The sequence below is a fragment of the Serinus canaria genome, chromosome 3, assembly GCF_022539315.1.
Source record: "Serinus canaria isolate serCan28SL12 chromosome 3, serCan2020, whole genome shotgun sequence".
Classification (NCBI taxonomy): Eukaryota; Metazoa; Chordata; class Aves; order Passeriformes; family Fringillidae; genus Serinus; species Serinus canaria.
In genome coordinates, this window is record NC_066316.1 from 21,686,249 (window position 1) to 21,710,116 (window position 23,868).

Here is a 23,868-nt window from a genome sequence, read left to right on the forward strand (position 1 = left end):
GGACCTTGCAATGTGAACATCAGAAATGTCTTCTGTGTTTAGCAGTATGGGAAAGTATGATGCTGTTATAAAGAATAAAACACTGAGGAGTCCCAGACTAGATGAAGCCACAAGTCCAAGAGCCCTGGAAGGATGCTGTTTGCCAGCTTTACAATAGGTTTATTCAGCAGGAGTCAGCAGGGTTGCCTATCTGTGTTCCTATAGTCAAAGCTCATTCATTCTGTGCAACATAGGTCAGCTCTGGTGCAACTATTGATATCTGTAGAGCACTTGCCCTACTGCTGTGATTTAAAAAAAAATCAGCACTGTAGCTACAAAGCATTACTGGACTCCTCTGTGTTGTATTTATTGCAACATCACAGCTCCCTCTTTCTTTAGTTGAGTACATGTACTACATCTTACCCAAAGCGGCGATAACATGTGAACAAAGATGCAGGGGGGTCTGCATAAGAAGAGCTTTCAGAAATTATACCCTCTTCCCAAGATCTTTGAAAAAGTATTTTGACAGCAGACAAACAAAACTCCACTCCTCAGTCTCATTCTTTGCATACATTCAACAGCGCTGCACGGAGGATCCAGGTAATTCAATAGTTATTCTGATTTTAAATTACTCCAGAATAGCTCAAACTCTGCCCTTGCCTTCTCCTGGGCCTCTTTTGATCAGCTCAGCTCTATGTAGGAAGGTGGTCACTGTTTTTCACCAAGTCCCTGTGTACTTGTGCCTTGGAGCTGCCTGCAATGGTCCAGAGAGTTTTTGTGAGAGACACGCTTGGTGTCAGGAAGAGCTGCCCAGACTGAGGCTGCCAAGATGCAAGATAAGAGGATCACCTGTAGCCAGTCTCTCAGAAGGCAACTGATATATTGAATAACAGTAGCACAGACAACTGATCTTTGTCTACTGCCAAGACAAGCAGTTCTGCTAATGAGATCAATGCAGTCTTCCATGTGTAATAAGGCTTATCCTCAGCATGATGAAGGTGAAGACAGAAATTCCTAAAAAGCTGGATTTTAATAGCCATATTCAGGCAGAACCCACTTTTGCCTCGTTGAGCAGTGCAGAAGTCTTAGAGCATAAGACAGGAGATTAGGATCTTGGGCAGAGGAATTTTCTTCATCACTTTGCAAGGCATATAGCAGACCACTGCCTCACTTTCCCTGACTTCATAGTGTTGCTTTCTTTCCCCAAAAAGAGTTGTCTGACTGAATTGAAGAGCGTGAATGAGGTTCTCATATGCAACAATGCTTAAAGCCAGAGTGATGCCTATAAATATGGAAATTAGAGTTTTACTTTATTCTGGGAAGGGCTGGAACTTTCCTCAGGAGACTTTCTCTGACTTCAGGACTGTTTCAGTAAGCACCCTTGGCAATGCAAAATGGAAGTGCATGAATAAATTAATTGGAAGATGTACATGCAGCTCCTGCCACTCCCCAAATACCTTTCCCAGCTCTGAATGCAATGCAGATTTTAATCATGGAGCAACAGATGATTGATGGATGATTAATAGCTAATTTATGAGACTCATTTAACTTCATTTTACTTATACACTGTATGTAGAATTAGTTAAGGCTTGTACAGGAAAGAAAGTGATGAACCATTGTTCCCATTAAATTATAATGACAGCCTTCCTCATCACTGTGTATTTATTATGTAAGAAAGGGAAATGTCTAGTAAAATCTGTATAGGTTAATAACACCTTCATAATATAGTCTCTCTTTTCTATTGACTTGAATAGCCCTCCTACTGACTTTTACTGGATTATTAGAGTTAATTACATCAATTGCAATATAATTGATTCTTAAATACTATGTAGGAACCTCATACAATTAGGGAAAAACAAAAGTCATCTAGACATCTCCGATCAGAAAAGATTTGGAATTCCTGCACATTTAATTCCTGTTAATCACCAGTCAGTTTGGACATTAAGATTGCAGGGTTTCTTGTTTTCTTTCTGTTAGGTTTTGACAGAATTGATAGTTTTACAACATTTAACTCAGTGTGCATGGAAATATAAGATTAAAGAGACAAATGTAATTTGCTAAAATCATTACTTCATCTCCTAAAAGTGAAATGAATTACCTACCTGTCTATATCAAAATATAACTTACTCGTACACATGCATGCTCAAGAGAGGAAAAAAAACCCTAAATAGGTATTTAACAAGTCCTTTATCCACAGGTGCAAGCAGTCCTACAGATCATTGAAGGGCCTTCAATGTGAGAACATGAACAGAGCTGAGCACTGATCTCCACAGAGCAGGAGATCTGTACATTATTTCACTGAGTAACTTCAACATGAAAATGATTTCTAAAGGATGGTTCTGTATTCCAGATAAAGATTACGGACCATTCAAAAGAAGGTGCTTTAAGATAAACCCTACGAGGGATGCTACAACATTATTAAGCAGCAGTTCAACTTTAAAGCCAGTCAAACAAAATGTTTTTTGTGACTCTGTTCTTGGTCAGGGTCCCCTGTGGTACCAGCGTAGGAGATGTTAGTAATTTTTATTTTTTTTTAGCTGACTTTGTTACGGTTCTCCAGTGGCCTTCCAGGAGCCGTGCGGCGTTTTGCAAGAGTGAGTTTGCTTTGTGTTTGTGCAGCTCAAGTCCTCAGAAGGTAAATTCAACACTCTTTGTGCTGCTCCATTAAATATCCTCAAGTCAATTTGGTTGGTGTGGGGTTATCACTTCTGAGTTTCAGCTGAACAAGGCGTGCAAGTTCTTGTTATGCAAAACAGTAACTTTGGTTACGGTTTTTATTTTTAGTATTATTAATATTTTTGCTTTACAGCCTAATGCACACGCTTAACCACACCGCAGCAGCCTGCTATCAAAGGCTTCCCTGAGGAAAAATTAAGCACTTGGAGCAATAAATTATGAAAAGACTACATCTAAGGGCACCATCCACCTTGTTCTCACACCCGCTTTAAGTGTTAAATAAATCATAACATCCTGTTCATCGTGCCGTCAGTAGGGGTTAAACAAGTCACTGTAAATGAGCTCCAAATCATAGGACGTAGCTGGCTTCCAAGTTTTTTTGTTTGCAAGGAGAAACAGTCCCAGGCTTTTGATAGTTCAGGTCTTTAAGGAAAATCTTTTTTTCCATTCCAACTACTTCCTGTTAACGTGGAAATGAGAGGAAATGAACATTAAGCAGAAGGATGGGCCCATCCTTTTCCAGTCGTGTGCCTAATTTGTCAGGTGCAATATTGGCACCTGGAGGCTTGTTTTGGCTCCTATTACATCCTTGCTGGGGAAATATCAGGATACTTGTAACTAACAGCATAGGACTTCAAAGCATTTTTGTTACAGGGAGAAAGAAGAAAGGCTGCCGCCGCCGTTAGAAAATGCAGAGCTGCACAGCCCAGTTTGTTTGCAGAGGGTGTTGTAAACAGCAGACAGTTAAAAAAAAAAAAAAAGAAAAGAAAAAGAGAAAAAATCTGTGACATTTCAGTCTAAAACTCGTTGTGGCCATTCAGCCTATTAGATAAATACACCCTAAGGAGTAAATCTACCCCATAAATCGCCTTTTGGAAATACATGTCTTGAGTGTGTTCTTCATACTTCTAAATCTTCACATAAAACATCCTTTTTGCTGAGAACTTGTCAGCACATATGTCCATTTCAGCGGGAAGCTTGTGTTTTGAGGCAAAAATATTTATGACCTCTGAGTTGCAGTTATGGGAAGGCTGTTTGAAGTGACTCTGGATCAAAACCTGCAAACTTAAGTTCCAGAGTCTGCCTGGTGTCTTTACTTCATGCCGAACACCATAGCTGTACTTTCTCTTGTGGGGCCTTTCTTGTATTAAGAAACTGTCCAAGATGAGTTAGAGACCCCATGCTTGGCCAGTATATTAGTGATGCATCTCTCTGGATGAATCCATAGAAAAAAAGGTATTTAAGAGTCTTATAATGAAAAGAATGAGACTGAAGTTGAACTTATTCCCCAGCAGTGTTTAAAACTTGGAATTGATTGGTGTTGGTTTGGATTTTTAGAACTGACTCATGTTTTGGGCCAAAGTAGCTACTCATGTGCCACTTTTTTTTCCATCATGAATTACAATTAATTAGCATTTAGTGGTAGGAGGAGAAAAGACAGTGTAGCTAATTAATATTTAATTCGGGTAAAACATAGTGAATCAAGCCATGAGTGATATATACAGATCTGCAGCTGTTCTGAGAGCAAATTCATTCAGATCAGTGAAATGAGATAATAGACTTGGGAAATCCAGCTGCTGTGCAGATGTTGGGTGGAATTTTCCAGGGAGAAGCAGCTATGCCATTTTTAGTGCCTGATTCTGCATCTCTTGCTCAGGATGAGGTCTCTTTTTCTGGAAGGCAAAGTTGCAGAGAAAGCAAACCCTGTGCTGAGGAAACTTTGGTGGGTTTGGGATTTGCTGACCCCTTTCTCCCAGGTTAGTTCCATCTGTGCCTGGGTCAGATGGAAGTCTCAAGGATTTTAGAGTCATCTCTTCCCAGTGAGCAGGCACTATACTGTGCCTCATTCCAGCCATCCTCAAGTGGTCTCAGTCTGACTGTTGGAGATGGCCATGTGTTTTAGAGTGACTGGTTTTTTCTTCACCTGAACATTGTCTGGTAATCAATAATTTGCTTCAAGGGTACTGTCTTTTGAAGCCATCAAAGATTTCTTTTTTATGCTTCTCTTACTTATGCAGGGCATTAGACTGGTAGAGGAGACATGAAAGGAATTTGTTGATAGTTCTATCTTGGTACTCAGGGCACTTCAGCAATTTTTTTGTCAGAACCAATGATTCTTGGCCTTCATCTTCCTGAGAGTGTCCAAATAACACCAATATAAGGCTTCTTTGTTACAGAATGATAAAATAGTTTGGGTTGGAAGGGCCCTTGAAAGGTCATGTGGTCCAACCCCTCTGCAATGAGCAGGGACGTGTTCAGCTAGAACAGGTTGCCCAGAGTCCCACCCGACTGACCTTCCAGGGATGGGGCATCCACCACCTCTCTGTGCAACCTTTGCCAACGTTTTGCCACCCGCATTGTAAATAAATTCTTCTTTTATCTGTAGCCTGAATCTAAGTTCCTTCAGTTTAAAACTGTTTCTAACTCTTTTTCTATCACTACTGGCCCTATTAAAAACTCTGCCTACCTACTTCTTGTTGACTCCCCCTAAGTGCTGAAAGACTGCAACAAGGTCACCCTGGAGTGTTCTCTTTTCCAGGCTGAACAATCCCAATTCTTTCAGTCTGTCCTTGTCAGGGAGGGGTTTCATCCCTCTGATCATTTTGTCTAGGGAAAGAAATCTCCTGTGGATGCACATACAACAGCCATAGCACATTGTTTGATGACTTCAATGCAGGGGCTCTGCAGCAAAGACAATTTGGCCTGAACTGTTTAGCAGACATTTAAACTCATCCCAAGGACTTTGCCCAGAAGAGATTGAGGATCACTGATGGGATGTGTCCTGCTGACTCAGTGCTGTGGGTGCTTGAGCTTCAGGAGAGTTACAAAAGTGGTTGGCGGTAAGGAAAGAGAGGAGCTTGACAATCCTTTACTCCCATACCCAGGGACAACTCTGGCCTGCTTTATGCTAAACTGCAAAACTACAAAAAGCCAGAAAATATCTGAAATAAGTGCAAGGATCATCCTATATATGCTAATTTGTATATTTGCAACTAACTGAAAGGAGATTGTAGCAAGGAGGGAGTCAGTCTTTTCCCAAGTAACAAGGGCCAGAGGAAATGGCCTCACATTGAGCCAGGAGAGGCTCAGATTGGATATTAGGAAAAAATTCTTCATGGAAAGAGTTGTCACACATAGGATCAGGCTGCCCAGGGAAGTGGTTGGGTCAGTAAGTCAGGGGATATTTAAAAGACAAAGTTGTCCACTGCAACACACATCCAGTAAACTCACTCAGGGGCACGGTTCAGTGGTGGGCTTGGCCGTGCTGGGTTTGGTCAGGCTCGGTGATCTTAAAGGTCTCTTCCAACCCAAATGAATCTATGATTTTCCTCGAGCAACTTTCCCCATTCTCTATTATCCCAGAGACACCAGGAAGGATTGGTGGTGCAGGGGACCACAGTGTCCTCTCTGCCTCCACAGATGACCATTTTCCTGACACTTTGATGCACCAGGTTGAGGTATGTACATTGCCAGCACACAGTGGCGCTGCGTGATCTAGGTAACTCACTTTCTTGCTCTGTAATTTTTGGACTTTTGTCACCATCTACAAACACAGATGGCATGAATTTTGAGGAATATGTAACCTGTCCTCCTTGTGGATGGGTGAAAAGGCTTTGCAGAGAGAGTACAGCCTTGCTCTGGTGACGGGTTCCACTTGGAGCTCATCTGGGATATTCTTTGCCGTTGTGTCAATCACTGCATTTCTCTGCAGGTCCAAGAAATACAAATAAATAAATAAATAATAAATAGGCTTTGGGAGCAATCCTTGACAGCTACAGCAATTGTCAACTCCTTAGATTCCTCATGTCCATGAGTTCAGCTGGGATTGGTAGGCTCCTCACATGCCATTTGTGTGGCTCAGGAACAGTAGCATTCAGCCCTTCCTTTTCCTTTGTTTTAGAGAATTACAGGACAGGTTGTGTGCTGGTGCAAATATAGCTGGTTGCTCTCCACACTGGTGTCTTTTTGTGCCGTATGTATAGCTTTGATAAGCAGCATATGTGTCTGCTTCCCGACTGTACAGTGTTTCCACTCTGATCTCAGGAGTGTAGCTAAATCAATATATCCTTTGTGATGTGCAGATGGAAATAATCTCTAGAAAGATGTATTTCTGAGCTTTGCCCAGTATGTATTTATTTGAGAGGTACAGCTGGTTTGTGGAAAGGTACAATCCAAGACCATATGTGAGCACGCTGCTAACCCAGCTCAAGCAGCTTTGCACTGGTATTGCAGCCCCTCATGACCATCAGCAGGGCCTCTGGAGGCTCCTTTGATGTGAAGGGAATTGCCAGGCAGGGTGTTGCTTGACCCCTGAGGGGCAGAATGAGAGCAGCCTGTCTGCACAGCCCCTCATGCTCTGCTACTGGCTGCCAAACCCTCCAGCATCCCTCAGGACCCTGCTAGCTGCCCTTGATCAGGCTGCCACAAGGTGCTCTCCAGTCCTGCTCCCTCAACTGGACCAGGTGCAGACAGACCATTTCCATCTTAGAGTGGTGTGGGTAGGGTTTGTTGGTGCATTTCTGTCTACTGCTGCTAGTTACTGGACCTAAATCCAAATTTCAGATCTGTAACCAGATACCAGTCAAAATGTCCCCATATTCCATGACTGCATGGGGTGACCCTTGGAATCAGATTCAGTGTCAGGAGGTGTCTGACAGACTCTAAGTTTCCCATCCTATGATTTAAGAGAATTAAATTTCTGGTAGTTATGCCCCATTCAAGCCCTCTGGATGCTAAATAGGTAACACAGATCTAGTAAACTCACACTGTCACTGTAAAAACACTTTTGTTTCCTTAAAGGCTTGCACTGTCAAAAATTGCATGATGATTTGAATTAGAGTATGTGATTAGGACCTGGCAAACCATTCACACCTGTAAAAACACAGGTTTATATCAAAACCTGAACCATTAATGACATACTCCTTGTAAAATATTGCACAGGGCAGATGCAAGTAACCAAAGAAGAGAGGGAAGTGGTTTTTGGTGAGATTCACCTCAGCTGTTAGTATGAGCTGTTTTCTTTCCATGGATTATGCAGCAAACCCAGGAAAAGGGGTGCTGTACTTGGCGGGCACTATAGGGGTGGCTGAAGGGGAGCACTTGGGTGGCACCGTGACCTGTCATGCTTCCAGCCTACAAACTGCACGGTGGATATGGGTGCTGGGGCAGTTTGCTAAGAAAACTCGTGTTTGCTTGCACAGATTTATTCACAGATGCTTTAAAATATAGTTCTCTTGTGCAAGTCAAGCTGTGAACACCTGAGTTGTGCTTCCTCCCAGAGCAGTTTCACAAGAAACTTGTGCGTTCTTTCCCAGAGTGGACATTTTCCATCTAATTTTACAACCCAAAAGGCTCACTCCTCTGCATAATCAGATGTCCAGGCAGAGAGCTCTCCATGAATAAAAACTCTTAGGATTTCAGCTCACAAGCTGAGCTTCCAGTAACATACTGAAAGCAGCCTTACCAGTAACATACTGAAAGCAGCCCTGGAAAACTCACTTCTACCCCCTGAATTTGGACAAATACTCCTGAAATAGTCTGTTCTCTATCTCATGCCGCTCTCATTACCACCTTTAAATTACTAAGGGCTAATTTTAAATCAAGTTGCAAATACTTCCTAAGTACAAGAGCCCATTGCTGCGTGCTGGAATCATCTGGGAGCTGCTCCTCCTCTTCCTTAGTGGTGAGGTGGGGTGAGGTTAAGTGAGGCAGGGAGGCCCAGCACCATCAGTTCCCTCCCTAGAAAGGTCAGTGCAAGCTGCCAGGAACCTTAGGACCACCAGGAGCCTTGGGAGCACCACTTTGTGCCACACTGAGGGCCTTTGGCACCATACTCTGTCCCCTATAACATCCATGGATTGTTGTATGTGTGTCTACGACAACTTTCATTGCAGGATCCTTCAAATATGCCCTTCAGACCTTACAGGGAGTGTCTTTTGCCATGTGAGGAGCCCCTTGGCCCGCTGAGAGGAGGAGCACATGTGGCAGCAGTGGTCCTGCCCCTCCTGCAGCTCTGTGTGCCCCTGGGCAGGACGGTCCCCTTTGCACAGCCAGGCTCTGTGATGTGACACAGTGACGTGGGCTTTGCAGAGGTCAGGTATCAGTCAGCAGCAGGGCTCTGGCACCCCCTCACAGCTCTGCTGTTTGTAATATTTATTATCTGTGCCGTGATAATGCTTGAAAATGGATGCTTCTTTCTGAATGAAAGGAAAGTCGCTGCTCGTATCTCAAGGATAAAAGCCTGTCTGGCTGGAAATCAGGGCAGGGTGCTGAAAGCAGGCAGAGCAGCTGAGCCAAGCACAGTGGTCCCTGTCCCTGGAGAGCAGTGCTGTGGCTCCCCAGAGGAGAGGCTGCTGCTTTGGCACTGAGACAGACCTCCCCTTCCTTTTGCCATGGCAGGCAGCGGAGCAAAACCCAACCCACTCTCCAGCAGGGGCTGCCTAGGCAAGCCAAGCCCTGCAGAGCCTGGTCCTGGCTGGCCGTGATGATAACCAGCCATATGTCTTCTCCTCACACCCTTACTATTGATTTGTCAGCTCTGCCCCCTCTACCAGCCCAGCACCCCAAGTGCTCTTCCTTCACTTGCATTTGTTTGCCCTTGTGGTCCTGTTCTTGGTATATTAACTGTGATGCAGCAGCAGGAGGTTTCAGGTTTTCCACGAGGTCTTCAGGACATTTTAGGATGAAGGCAGTGGAGTGATGCTGTTACAGGATAGCCTGTGAGGAAAGGTGCCTGGCAGGACTCGCATCTCTTACCCAAGAGGAGAGGGAAACACATCAAATCCTATCTGAATTCATGGTGTAAAGGGACAATATGAAATGGCAATATTTTTGTTCTGTTGCCAAAATGTGAATTTTGCAAATTGGAGTCTTGCTGTCTGAAAGGTATTCAGTGTCCTTCAAGACACCATTTCAGAGAGCTCACCCCCCAGGACCATGTCCTCCTTGGAGCTGTGTGTCTCTGCATGCACGCTCCCCGGCACAAATCTAAAAATCCTTCCCTCTAACTAGTTTGCAGAGCCTCACAAAAACCTATGGGAATATCTGGTTTTGCATGCAAATATTTACCAAGAAAAAATGGATACTTTTCCACAGCTTCCAGTACAAGGCTTCTTCTGCAGAGAAACTGCCAGCTGTACATGCGTGCTGGTTTGGCACTGGGACAGCACATTCTCTAGAGAGTGGAATGAAACCACAAACTCCTTTTGCTTATGGAGTAAACCCCTTTCCATGAAGCAGGTGAGAGCATGCTGAACTCGCTCCTGCATTCTAGCTTGGCTGTTTTCTAAATGTCATTTGAAAGTCTCGCCCCCTCCTCCCTCTGTCCCCAGTTTTATCCCTCTTGCAGGAGGCAGCCATCAGCAACAAAACCACAATGCAGGGCTTGGCTGGCTGCATGCATCCAGCAGCTGCTCTGTTCCAAGTTCTGGGCAAGCCACAGCTATCCAGATTCCCGCTTGTCCTATGTCTTCTGCCTCAGTTGCAGTACAGCATCTTGAGCTAGAAGTACCACTAATTGACCAGCTTGGACAGGTTGCCAGCACTGCAGTACAGTCAGCCTGCTGTCCCCAGTTGTCTGTGCCTTTCCCCCCTTCACTTCACTTCCAGCCCTTCCCGATCCAAAGCTTGTGACATCTTCCAAGTCCTCCTTGCATTCAAGACTCTAATTCGGCATGTGGTATGCTGTGCTTTTCCAGCAGGCTGCTTTTTGTCTTTATCTCTCCACCCAAGTGAATGTTCAGGATGGGCATGTTCTTTCTTCAGTTATTGCAGAGAACTAAAATGTAAGCAATAAATGCTAAAGCCAGATTTTTCTAATACAAAGCATCAAGCAAAATCTTTGTGTTCTCATATAATTATTCTGAAAGAGTTACACGCCTGGAAATAAAAATGCACTACTGTGTCTTAAAATATGAAGAAGCGTTTTCTTTCAGGATAAGGATAAGAATGTGATTTAAGTTCCCTTTATCCCATTTCTTCACTGTGTTGTGCTGACACGATTGTTCAAAGAAATTGTGCTTTTGGAAGGAAAAGGTTAAAGTTTGCTACTGATATTCATCAGGAGATGGATATTTAATCTTTAATCTCTTGTTCTAGGACCCTACTTCGGATCAACTCATTATCCCGAATAAACGATGTGTCATTCCCATTATTTATGTTTCACTGCAGCCAAAGTATCTGGACCTCGTTTTGGTAAGCACCATTCATTTCGACCCATTCAGTATTAATCTCCCTTCTAACATCTTTCCTGTCCTATGTGCTGTCCCCTATTTGCTTTTATGTTTTCCGCAGAGTGTTTATAAAAGGATAATCTTTTACAAAGCAGACAGAATTTTTGTGTATAAACTGCTCTGTTTGAATGCCTCATTGATATACCATCTAAACTGAAGTGTTCAGCAAGATTAGTGCATCCACTGAGCCACTGAACTGGGTAAAAATATGGGAACTGCTCCTTTCTTTATAGCGAGAGAGGGTAGCTAATGATGCCATCCTCTTTTAAATAGGATACTTTTAGCAGATGGACTCTGAGAATATGAATACATTGCACAAATAAAAAATAATAAACAAAGGAGTGACAAACAATAGGAGAAAAAGACACAAAATGTAAAGACCAGGAGCCAGCTTCCATCTTAGGGAAACTGGTGTAAAAGCAGAATAATTCAGTCAAGATGACGTGAATTAGTGGGGTTTTTTACATCGTTGTCGCTCACATCAGGAGCTGGTCTCTTTGTATCATAAATGCCGACGATTTGAGCTAGGATAGGGACTTACGATGCCTTGAAATGCAAATGACACTTTTTTCTCTTTCTCACGCTGGTACAAATTTCCAGTGCGAATATTTTGAGCGCCATCCCCTCCTTTTTGCATGAAATAAACAAATGAAGACTGCCTGGCGCACACAACGTACGCTTATTTCGGCTGTCTCCTTTGCAGCGTGTGTCTGGTGACATCGGGTGCCACCGACACACCCTCAGAGACGCCGACACTTTATGTTAGAAGAACACAGTATGCAAGTGAGTCTGTGCCCATATTCCCACATTTAGACGGGAAAGATCCCAAACAGACATGTGGCAGTACCATTTGAATGGCATAGATTCTTAAATACATTTGTCACGTTGTACACTTGCCAGCTCTTCTTTGAAGATATAAACCACCAAAACACTCCACATTTTATCCGTCATGACTCCGTCAACATGTAGCAGTGTTTAGCATGTTATTTTAGTTAAACTGCGCTATTGTTGTCCGTCTATTATGACATAAACTAGGATTGGTGCCCTTGCATTACAATTAAATGAAAACTGTAAGGAAGTGTTAGGAAAAAGAAAACATTGAGAAAGTCGTGCCATTCGTTTAGCAGTGAAGGAATGGGAGGAGAAATATTAGAGAAGCAGGAAGCACAAAAGGTGCCAGGAACCCCCAGTTCCAGCTCTGAAAGGGATCCCTCATGTTTACAAGAGGCTGCGTGTGGGGCGTGGCTCAGCACCACCTTTGGGGACTGTGTGTAGAGAGGGATGAGACCCCTTGGAACGGCTCCCCCTCTCATTTTTAATTCACCTCCCCCAATGACACGACCCAGACCTGACTTCTAGTAAGAAAACACTGTTCATGGCTATTTCTGGAGTCTGTCAACACCACTGCGGGGTTACTGAGAGCAGTTTGTGGGTTGGCGAGAGAGGTAACCCAGCTCACACCCAGCTTACTGAGTTGTCACTGCTCTTTGGAGATAGTCCATGTAATTTAGTACACAGAAGCAATCTCAAGAAAATAATTGCCTGTTCAGTCCTAAGAAGACTGGTAGTAAGAAAATGAGTCTGTCACCTTCTGGTTGCCATTAGCTGAGGTTAAAATCTTGCTGTCATAGCTGCTATCCAATGTCCCGTGCTGGTGGGTGGTCTTGACACAGGAGGGGAAAAACCATATTTGGCACAAATTGGCCTACTTACTGGTGGGATTAACATTGGACTGGTCTGGAGAGAGGCACTGCCTCAGTGCTAGGACCAGTGCTCTCCAGAGACTTGTGTTCAGTGGAGATCTCTTGCAGAAACCAGTCCAGTTCCCACTGTGCTGCAGGGGGCCAGGTACTCAACAGTGTGAAACAGAAGAGATTTAATGACAAATGCTTGTCTATTTCTGATGTTTTCACCAGTGGAGGAATTAAATAGAGAATTTTCCTTGGAAAGATGATCAGACATGACCTTCCTGGCCTAAAAATTTTAGTGACAGAGAGCACTGCTTCTAAGTGTAATGTATTGCCTAGCAGTTTTTTGTGATTAACCTGGAAATCCCACAGGAAAGAACATTTCTGTAGACATCAAAATCTCTGCACAAGTGGTTCAGAGATGACTTGTTCCATGAGTCCATGGCTCTGAAAAGTGTCAGACTTGCTATAGATGTGCAGTTCAACTGCATGGTGCACTGCCTTGCTCAGATACAGGATGTGGCATCCCTGTCACTATGTAGCCATCACGTTGGCAGGCCTTATCCAGACAGATTTTTCCAAGCACCAGATTTAAGTCAGTGAAGACTTCATGGAACAATCTTTGGAAAATATTAATGAACAATTCTAAGTGCAGCAGTGTGGGGACAGATTTCTGGGTAACTCAGTGGCACTTAATTAGCCACTCTTGTCACTTGCTCTGACTAACAGTGGGCCTGACATGACCCCCACCAGGAGTTTGGTAGAAAATTTTGTGGCTCTAGATCTGTAGCAGAACAAGGGAGATAAAGGGAGGATGAGGGAGAGAGACCAGAGACAGACTGAGGGAGGTTCAGCTGGATCCCAATAGACCTACTTTCATAGACATAGGTAAAGAAAAGAGTCAGACACTCAATAATAAACCTCTAGGCTCTCAAGCACTGAGTGTCCATGCAGATTAGCATACATGGGAAAAGCAGAATGGGTTGCTAAAGAGCGTGTAGATATAAGACAAAATAGAAATACACTTGAGAGATTATAAGATTCAGTCCTATAAAATATGATATGATATGATATGATATGATATGATATGATATGATTGATATGATATGATATGATATGATATGATATGATATGATATGATATGATATGATATGATTGATACGATACGATACGATACGATACGATACGATACGATACGATACGATACGATACGATACGATATGATATGATATGATATGATATGATATGCCACCTTTGCAGCAGATGTTGGGTGCACCTCCAAGACATGGGGCTTGTTGGAACAGTCTTTGCCATAAGGAAAGTGCTAAAATCCAGCACTAAGATACTCTGGTGATGTGTCTGTATCCTCCCTGCTGGTTAAATACCACCCTGTAAGGTAGGAGAATGCATGACTGATGTGTGTGGACTAAGCCCCCTTTTTCCATGGAACCCAGGTCATGACTATGTAAAGAAGCAGGATGTCCATGTGGAGGCTGTGTGCCCCCCTTCTTTTTGTGGTGTATGATCATGGATAGCAGGAGACAGACCTGGCTGTCAGTAATGGAGATTACTGGGAGTGCTGGTTGTTCCTAATCTGGGAATACATTCACACAAATGTAAGCAATGCCTTCATTTGATCGTGACCTGTACTGGCATCCCTGCTGCCACTGCTGTGAGTGGTATGGACACTCAGGACAGGGCAGTTCCCACATCACTCTTTCAACACTTTGTCTTAAACATGCAGAGCTATGGACACTGTGGGGGGGGAAGGAAGAGAGAATGCTGCAGTGACAGTGGATTGTTAAAGAACCAGGCTATCCCACCTGTTCTGAAGCATAAGATCAGCCAGAAGATGGTGTATTTTTAGGAGCTGGCTGTGGACACTAAAGCAGTATATCTTGTTGGTCTAAGGGCACGGAGATCTAGGCACTAACATGATTAATGCCATGTCTCAACAAAAGGGATTTCCCGTGTTTATGTCACTCAGAAATAGCCTTCCATAAATTTGATATGAGTAGTTGGCAAATGAAGCAGACATCAAATACCAGTAAAAATATGTTTGTGATGCAATATACACTTAGAGAACATTAGTATTCCAGAGGGACTCTTCAGGTACCCATAAAAATTGGATGTTACAGAGATTCTGTCAAGGTAGGGAGGTTCAAACCTTAACCTGATGTAAAAAACTGCACCGTAAAATTTCTTTCTTCTGGTGAAAAATCAAGATTTCATACTAGCAGCATGGTTGAAGTGAGTGCTGACTGACCAGGTGACTCCAGCATGCCTGTGATGCATTTGTTCTGTGAAGGACAGATGGGAATCTTTTCCTTGTGGATTGGTTGGGTTTTGGCAGTGAGGGGCCAAGTCTCCCTGGCTCTGAGTACACGGGACAGTCTGAGAGACAGAGTGTGTCTTGGGCAGAGAGGGGTACAGACCTTCTTTGCATGCATGAGGTGGTGTAAGGTGGAGCTATGCATCCAGGGAAATCTTTTTAAATAAGATTCCATGTAGGGCACCATTTTTAGCTGCTCAGGCAGAGTGGCTCCATTTGAGGGCCCAGGATGTAACGAGTGCAATTCCTTTTAGGGCTCTCCAAGTGGAGAGTCTGAACTAACTTCTACATCAAGATTGCACTTTCCCCTGACACCCTTTTCTCTGCTTCCCTACAAGAACCTCCTCTGTAAATGAAATGAAGCTCTTCTGGGGTCCCTCTTGGGATAACCATCCCTGACCACTTTACTTGGAGAATAATTGGGAATGTTTCCTGCAGATGCTGTCTGAGCACACAGAAATGCCAGAGTGATAGACACATCCTAAATCCCTAGACTGCCAGACAGATAAAGATGGTCTGTCCCAAAATCTGCCTATCCCTTGTATCACCATGTCAAAATGAAGCAGAAGCCTTTCACACATCATCACTTCTGTTAGCTTAAGTCCAGATCCTTGCATCCTTACTCATGACTAGTAATGTGTTACTGCACAAATCTCCAGGGCCCCTGTTGGAAGAAGAATATCTTTAAACTTGCAGCTGGAATCTAAGTATCAAAGCTGCAACAATTCCTTAGCTGTGTTCAAGGCAGCACTAGTTAATTTATGAACCAAATTCAGCAAAAGAAAATTATGCTGTTTACTTAACTAGTCCTTCCTCTGGCTATTAGTACTTTGAGGGCTCAGAAAAATACAAATGAATACATTTATGGCTCTTTTTATTGTCCTCACCAAAGAATCCTGTTAGGGCTGGAAGGCAGGTTTTTAAATCCAGAACAGAGAGTTGTAATTGTGCTGCCTTATGTGCACAGCCCAGGCCACTCATTTTGCACCCACCATTTCACTTCATGGTATCATTTCACTTATGGGGACATTTCTGCACATTTGAATACATCCCTACACAAAGTGTTTTGCCAAGTGTGATTTTTTGGACCTCATTTGGAAAGCCCCCAGAGATCTGCCTTTTGGGTTTCTTCTGAGTTCAGAAAAAAAAGTCTGACGAAAGCTGAATCAGTTAACACCAAATTGGGTTGATTGGGGGATCCTTGTCTCCTCAGCTAACGGTATGAAAGCAGATAAAGGGGTTGAACTGACAGCTGAATAGATTTCCAAAGAGGGGTCATTTTCTCCCATGCCCAAATAATATGATAGAGACATGCAAGGGTATGTGTGTGCCTTTCAACAGCAGGCAGAGTCCGAGAGCTAACTTATCTCTGAGCAGCTTCTCTGGGGTCTGAAGTAAAGAATGCAGAGTTTCTGAACAATCAGGGAGCAGATGTGTTTTCTGTTTCACCTTGAGTGACCAACCACACCAGGAGAACTTGCGGCCTCATTCTCATTAGCGCTGTTTTCATTAGGAACCAGAACGCTGCAGCTCGCAGAAAATGCTCAGCACCATGAGAGATTGAGCCTTCAAGTTTAACAGTGTCATCTTTGTAGTGCCTCCTCACAGTCTTCCGCTGGTTACGTCACTCTGAATTTATTCCACAGCCACTGAAACATTCTGATGCACTATTGTTCCTCTGGACTTGTCGTTGCCTTTTTGAAGGTCTGTGGGGGGGAGGAAATGGACAGTAAATCTCTTTGGTGCAAATTTTGATTCCTTTGCACCAGCTCACATGAAAAAAAGCCTCTGGTCCTTCCAAATGGATAGCTTGTTTTTGAAGGACCTGATGACTCTACTCTTAATTTACTTCTGCAATTTTTATGGCAAAGTTGTAATTATCTAACTTTTTTTTTATTATTCTATTTTTTTTTTTATTTTCAGTAGCTGCAAATATGGAAGATAGATTTTTGGACTGTATGTCTCTCATGGTAATCTACTTTATTGCCTGGTTTTGCTTTCCCTTCTTCCACATGTAATTTTTGACAGATAAGGATTTTGCATGTTGCACATCAGCTAACCAACAGTGGTGTTTGATGTTTGCATCTGGAGGCCTTGAAACTTCAGAAATGGCTGATTTTCATGAATATCTCAATCTTTGTAAAGGAATCAAGTATTCTGTTATTCACCACAGGAGAGGGAGGTGGCAGGCACTTGATTAGTAATGAAATCCAAAGTTGTTTAGCTCTAAATAGGCAGTGGTAGCAACCGATAGGTACTTGCATCTGAAGGCTGGGCAGTGTGAAATAAGCCTGTGGTTTCCATCCAGTTTCTTGTGGAAAGCACCTCTACCACTGCATACAGTATCAGTTTGTGTTCTCCCACACAACAAAAAGGCAGACGGTCTGTTTTCTGACCCAGCTTTTGAGAGTTAGTGAGTTCTGCCATCGGTTTCAGTGGCTCTGGATCAAGCCTAAGTAGACAAGGAACTTGACCTTCCCAAGAGCCAGGGAGAAACCTCTAGGGTCAGAGACAATGTGTGCCACAAAACATTGCACTGCTTCTGTCCGTATTCGGAGTAAGAATCTCAGTGGCTTTGAATCTGGCTCTGGAGCTCATTTTCAAACGTGTCAATAGCTACTGGAAATTCATTTTCTAGTGGATTACTCACAGCTAACAAAGTTCTGTATAGCTGGAGAGCCACACATAACAAAACAGTCCTTCTCATAGAGACACCTTTTAATCCCACTGGCAGCAGAACTATTGCAGAATTCCATGGACAAAAAACCATGAAGGTAAAACAAGAAATGTAACTTTCTGACTTGTGAGTGGAGCCATATAATCTTTTAAATGGTGCCACTTCTGATGCTTTACTTTGAAGCTGAAGGCAGCATTTTAACACAGTTTGCGTAATTTTTCCCTGTTTTTTTATGCTGATCCATTACAGGACTCTGCTGTGATGGCCAACTGCTCTAGCCAAAATTGTTGACCTACACACTTTTTAAAGAGTATCTCATTTTTTCTACTCAGATTAATCAGGAGCTTTCCTTCACACAGAAAAGTTTTGCTACACCTCTATGTTTTTTTGCAGAAATTAGCATAGGTCAGTTCCACTGACAGTGTACAGGTTAATGTAGAATCATAGCATGGTTTGGGTTTGAAAGGACCTTAAAGATCATTTAGTTCCAACTCTCCTGCCATGGGCAGGAACACCTTTCACTAGACCAGGGTGCTCAGAGCCCCATCCAGCCTGGTTATGAACACTTCCAGGGATGGGCATTCCACAGCTTCTCTGGGCAACCTGTGCCAGTGCCTCACCACCCCATAGTGAGGAATTTCTTCCTAATATCTAATCCAAACCTACCCTCCTTCACCTTAAGGCCATTCCCCCTTGTCCTATTACTGCACATGAAAAGTCCCTCTCCAGATCTCTTGTACCCTTTAGGTACTGGAAGGTGTGATAAGGTGTCCCCACAGCCTTCCTTCCTCCAGGCTGAGCCGCCCTGGCTCTGTCAGTCTGTCTGCACAGCAGAGGTGCTCCAGCCTCTGAGCATTGCTGTGGCCTCCTGTGGACTCGCTCCAGCAGGTCCATGTCCTTCCCACGCTGGAGACCCCAGAGTGCTCCAGGTGAGGTGTCATGAGAGCAGAGCAGAGGAAGAGAATCACCTTCCTCAACCTGCTGCCAGGCTGCTTTTGGAGTTAATAGATAGTAGCTAAGTATTTATAGTAAATAACTGAGATGAGACTGACATAACTAGCATTGTTTGATCAACTGTATTACCAAATTAAATGCAAAAGAGTTGGAACACTCCAGAATAATTGAAGTGGGTCGCTGACACCCAGAATTACATAGGTGACAAGTGGGAGAAGGTTCTCTTTCAGTCAGTGACTGTGATTTTGAACAAGCCTGTAGCATATGTATATTGCTATTTCCTAGGGTGCAAATGAGACTGGTATGATTCTGTCCAGCACCTAGAAGTGGAATTATCCCTAAAGGAAGCCTTGTCCCTGAAGGAAGAGCCCTTTTCTACAATGAATTTTACTTTTGTTGTGACATTTTGAAGGTACTACATGGTAATGACACATTGCTCCAGTAATTTTTGTACAATGTCTGTATGAGCTCTCTCCATCTGTCATGACAGCATTAGTCTTGGCATCTCTGATGAAAGAATCAAAATTAAAAGGGAGAACAAAAAGTCAATTTCTAATGGGTTCCAAATACCCGTATCTTACAAGCGTGAATTAAATATTGCTCTCATCTTGCAGCCTTCCAGCCACATTACATGGATAAAAACCTCAAAACTATTTAAAATTAAAAATCCTGTTAAAAGCTGAAAGATATATGAAGTAAAATAATATTCAGCTGTTTAGACTAACCTGTTGATAGGCTGTCAGCTGTCATTTGATTTGCACTTCATTTGAATTAATAAAAAGTAAACCATAAGCATCATGATTTACAGTAATATAAAAGCTATTACAAAGGACCTTCATCATAAGCTTCTTTGTCATAAAGCTATTGTATCTTACTTTCAATCACTAAACACTGTTAAAAACATTTCCTAATATGATACTGCCTGATGCAATATACAAATTCCTTTGCTGCAGAGAGCAGCTAGAGAGACAAACTGGAAGCTTCTTCTTGCATAAATACTTTAAAAAAAAGGTATTGTCACAGTGTCCTTCACCTTTTCTTGAGGCTGCACACACATATACAACGAGTAGCTCAGGTTTACCCACAGCCATTAAAATACCTTTATGCCTCCTCCTTTCTTTTAAATAATCCTTGGACAGACAACATCTGGTTACTCAACTACACCAATTTTTTTACTCCTATGAAAAGTGTCATGGACTTAATATTGTTCTCAGTTTCGTATTTCCTGTTAAAAATTATTTGTCCTCCTCCCAGATGTGCTGCTTTAAGCTGGAGTTGGTGGATGCCTAATGCTTCTTCCTTTGGGTTGTCCTCACCCATGGTATGTGAACAGTCCCCTAGGCTCCTGTCCAGACTGTCTGGTCATGCTGGTGCCGGGGTTTCTCACAGGAGATGAGATTCCCCCGTCTGTCCCTGGCAGCACTCCCCAGGTGCCCACAGACAGCAGTGCCAGGAGAGACCCTGGGAGCAGTCAGGCTCCACAAGATCCCCAGGGCACACCAGGGCTGCAAACACATTTCAGTTTCTCTCAGAAGAGCCATCTCTCAGTGTCTTCTTAGTGCTCTCTGACAAAGCTGGGCTCAGTGTCCGCTAGTCCCAGCAAGAAGACCTGGCCCACACATAAATAAATTATTTCTACCTGACAGTGGGGCAAGAAATGCCGGGTGAGCTGCTTGCTGTGGGCTGGGTGCAATCAATGCCATTGGCTTATTCCTGGGAACACAGGAAAAAGTTCATTTGAGAACAGTTAAATGTGAACAAGAGGTTTGGAATAAATGTCCTCCTGACGTCCTCCCCAGCTTGAATCATCCTGTGGTTCTACCTATGATGGATGGTACCATGGATCAAGACAAGTTTGGCACAGACTGAAAAAAACTCTCCTAAGCTTTTAGGATATGCCTGGCAGTGAAAGCGTGTCTGCTCCAGGGCTAGCACAATATCCTGCTCCAAGGCCATGCTGGTGGTCTTTTGCCTTCCAAGATTGCCAGTGATTAGCTGACCATTCACTGCTGGAGGACATTGTGGTTTCGCTGAGAGGAGCTTGTGCCCACAGCCACTGAGTACATAAAGGGGCAAAGGTTGGTTTGGGCCTCCAGGAATTCAGCCATGTGCTTAGTGCACCAGGTAGAGGCTGAGCTCCTGTGTCATAGTATACTTCAGAATTATTTGTGCAGAATTATGTGGAATTGCAGCATTATAGGAGCTAAAATATGGCAGTGGGCTGACACTGAGGAGCACTGTCTTGCCGGAGAAGCAGGGAGTTTGCTTCCCCTTGTTTTGGTTCTTCCCAAAGCCTCTTGCTTCTTTTCTTGTCAGTCCTCACAAGTCACAGCATGTCACGTCACAAAACTGATATAGCTGGGCATGCTACTTCAGGGTTTCAGCAGATCCTGTATTTGGAGTAGTTTGGAAAGTGTCTAGTGGCTTTGTCACATGATTTCTCCGTAGTGTGAGCCCAGCCGGCAGAGAGCCGTGAGCTCACATGTTTGGATGGCTTAGTTTCTGCACACAGATAATGTGAATATCTGCTTGGCAGTGTTTTACAGCAACTGAACATTCCTGACGCTGCCTCTTTTCATCCTTCTGCTCCCCCTTCCTTAACAGCAGAATCAGCAGCTGTAACAACACATGGAGGACACTTGGCAGCTGCAAGACACAGATGCTGAGCTCTGTAATAAACTTCTCCTGTAGAAGAATCTGAGTGCTTTTGCTGGCTGGTTGTAAGTCCTTATTGCTGTCTGACTCACTAGCTCAACAAGCAGTTACAGTGCGCTGATGGCTGTTGCTAATCACTCTTGGAGTTATAAGGACCAGCATAATTGTCCTTCTTGATCCTTTAGGATGCTGCCACAGCCTGGTTTTAATAATTTGCAAGTGAATTGCATGCTTTGAAGGTAGGTGTTTAAGAATAAGGTACTGTGCAGTGTTTCAGTGGGCCATTTCTTTTTGTATCTAGAGATAGGCAATAGGCCTGGTTTGGATCACAAGTCACAATGTGCAAACCAGAAATAACTTCACTGTTGTTAAAGGGGTATAGGCTGTTATAAAACAAATGTGAGTGAGGTCAGGGGCAAAGGAGAGCTTTCCTTGGAGTCTGCATTACCTGCTAAGGAAATGGTATATCTTTGATATCTCAGAAAGTGGTGTTTGCTGGAATTGGTCTGTGATAGGGATGTGGGTAAGGACTCACGGCAGCAGGTTAGCGTTAGGATGGGAGGCAGGCTCTTTTCAGACAAGACTTGCAGTGGTGTTTTAAGGAGCCATTTGAATCTGCAGCGAATGGCCAACTTGGAAGGTTGTGCTGGAGTCTGAAGGACACTGGGAAAGAAACCAGAAACAGATGCTTGTGGACATAAGGGCAGGAATTGGGCAACAAATCACTGTGGCCAAGAGAGAAAGGAGGAATAATACAAGAGATGGTTGAAGACACAAGCAAAGGAGAGCTGTGAACATAAGCACCCACAGGTAAATCTCAATGTATAACATGAGGGGAAGTGATGAAGGAAGACGAGGAAAGAGCGGCATGGCCCGTGATGGGGGAACAACGCTTTTGGTCTGGAGTACCCTCCATCTCTTTCTGGGGAAAACTGATGTCATAACAATAGCAAAGATAGCAGTGGGAAGGGAAGCACAGGAACAAGTAAGGGCACGGCACGGACAGAATGGACCTTGTATTCAGTGGCACAGGGCTAAAGGGACAGCTTTATGTGACAGGATTAGCAGGCAAACCAATGTGGGCAACACTGGGATGCTACAGACTGCATGATCGAGAATTAGATGAGGCCTTCTTCAGAAAACTGTAAGAAACTTGAGGATTGCAGGCTCTGTTTCACATGGGTGACTTGCCCACCCTGGTGTCTGCTGGAGGGGCAGCACAGCGGGGTACAGCCAGTGCAGGAGGGTCCTGAAGTGCTGGTTCCTGACACATGTAGTTGAGGAGCTGATGAGAGGGGCACTCTGCTGGACCTCAGACCTAAAACCAAGGAAGGACATGTCAGGTGGGTGACAGCTGGAACATTCTTGTCTGCAGTGACCGTGAGACGGTAGAGTTCAGGATCCAGAGGGAAAAGAACAACAGCAAAAAGCAGTATTAAAACCCTGGGCTTCAAAAAAACACAATTTGGCCTGTAAAGAGACTTGCTTCAAAAAATCCTGTGGGCTACAGCTCTAGAGAAATAAAGGGTCCAGAAGAGCCGATTTAAAGGTCATCTGTAAAAAAAAAATTATCTATCCTGACATGCAGGAAATCAAACAAAACTGGTACAAGGTCTGTAAGTATGAACTCCTGGTAGAACTCAAACATGGAAAGGAAGAATGAAAGAGGTGGAAGCAGGGAGAGGTGACCTGTGAGGAATAGAGAGACACTGATAATGGAGTTGGGCTAGGTAAGGCCAAAGCCAGAGCTGCATTTAGTGAGAGAGGTGAAAAGTAAAAAGAAATAAACATACTGGAACAAGTATAAGGAACAGGATGATGATTAAAGAACTGGAGGACTCTACTCATGTAGAGGAGAGGCTGAGAGAGCTGCAACTGTTCAGCCTAGAGAAGCCTGGGGGATCATAACAATGTGTATGAATCCCTGATGGTGAGGAGTAGGGAAGTGGGGACAGACACTTCTCAGAGTTGTCCAGCGACAGAAGAAACAGTGACAGGCACACACTGAAATGTAGGAAATACCATCCCAACATAAAAAACTCCCTCTTGTTTATTGTGAGGGTTTTGAAACGCCGGCACAGATTGCCCAACAAAGTTTTGGAGTGTCTGGCTGTGGACTTACTCAAAACCCAACTGGACATATTGCTGGGCAACCTGCTCCAGCTGAGCATGCTTGGAGCAGGAGATGTGTCCAGGTCAAGAGGCCCCTTCCAGCCCCAGCAATTCTCTGAATGTGCTCTGTGGGAGCAAGCAGACCAGGGAAGAGGCAGCTGATGGGAAGTAGTTACCAAATAGCACAGGTGGATGCTTCATCCCAGGCAGCACCAGTGTCACCTTGGCAAGGAGCTACCCCCTAATCTATGCCTGAGGAGGAGACTCCTGTTTCCACTTCAGTTAGCCCTGTCTCCTTCATAAGACTGACATTCACATAAACATTTTTTTAACTGGAAAAGGACAGTCCTATTTCTAGTTTGCACAGGAGATGTTTTCCTGTGACCTTTTTTGCGTCCTTGTACTGTAGCATTTGAAGACAAACAGCTGTCCCAAGCTTCAGCTGGAGGAGGAAAAGGAAGACACCATCAAGCACAAATGTTAGTAAGTCACTTTTCCTCTCATTGTCTGGTATATCTAGGATGATTTTTAACCTTAGAAACAGTTATCTCTCTGATGCCCTTA

The 23,868-nt window shown here is 43.7% G+C and overlaps 1 protein-coding gene across 1 annotated transcript in view; it reads left to right on the forward strand.

The window, feature by feature from the left end:
- LOC127059474 (uncharacterized) overlaps nt 1–23,868 on the forward strand; it is a 60,110-nt gene that overhangs the window by 17,390 nt on the left and 18,852 nt on the right. The window contains exons 4-5 of the mRNA XM_050973080.1: nt 9,751–9,894; nt 10,753–10,848. Of these exons, the coding sequence (XP_050829037.1) occupies nt 9,751–9,894; nt 10,753–10,848 (240 nt within the window). The remainder of the gene's footprint in view (nt 1–9,750; nt 9,895–10,752; nt 10,849–23,868) is intronic.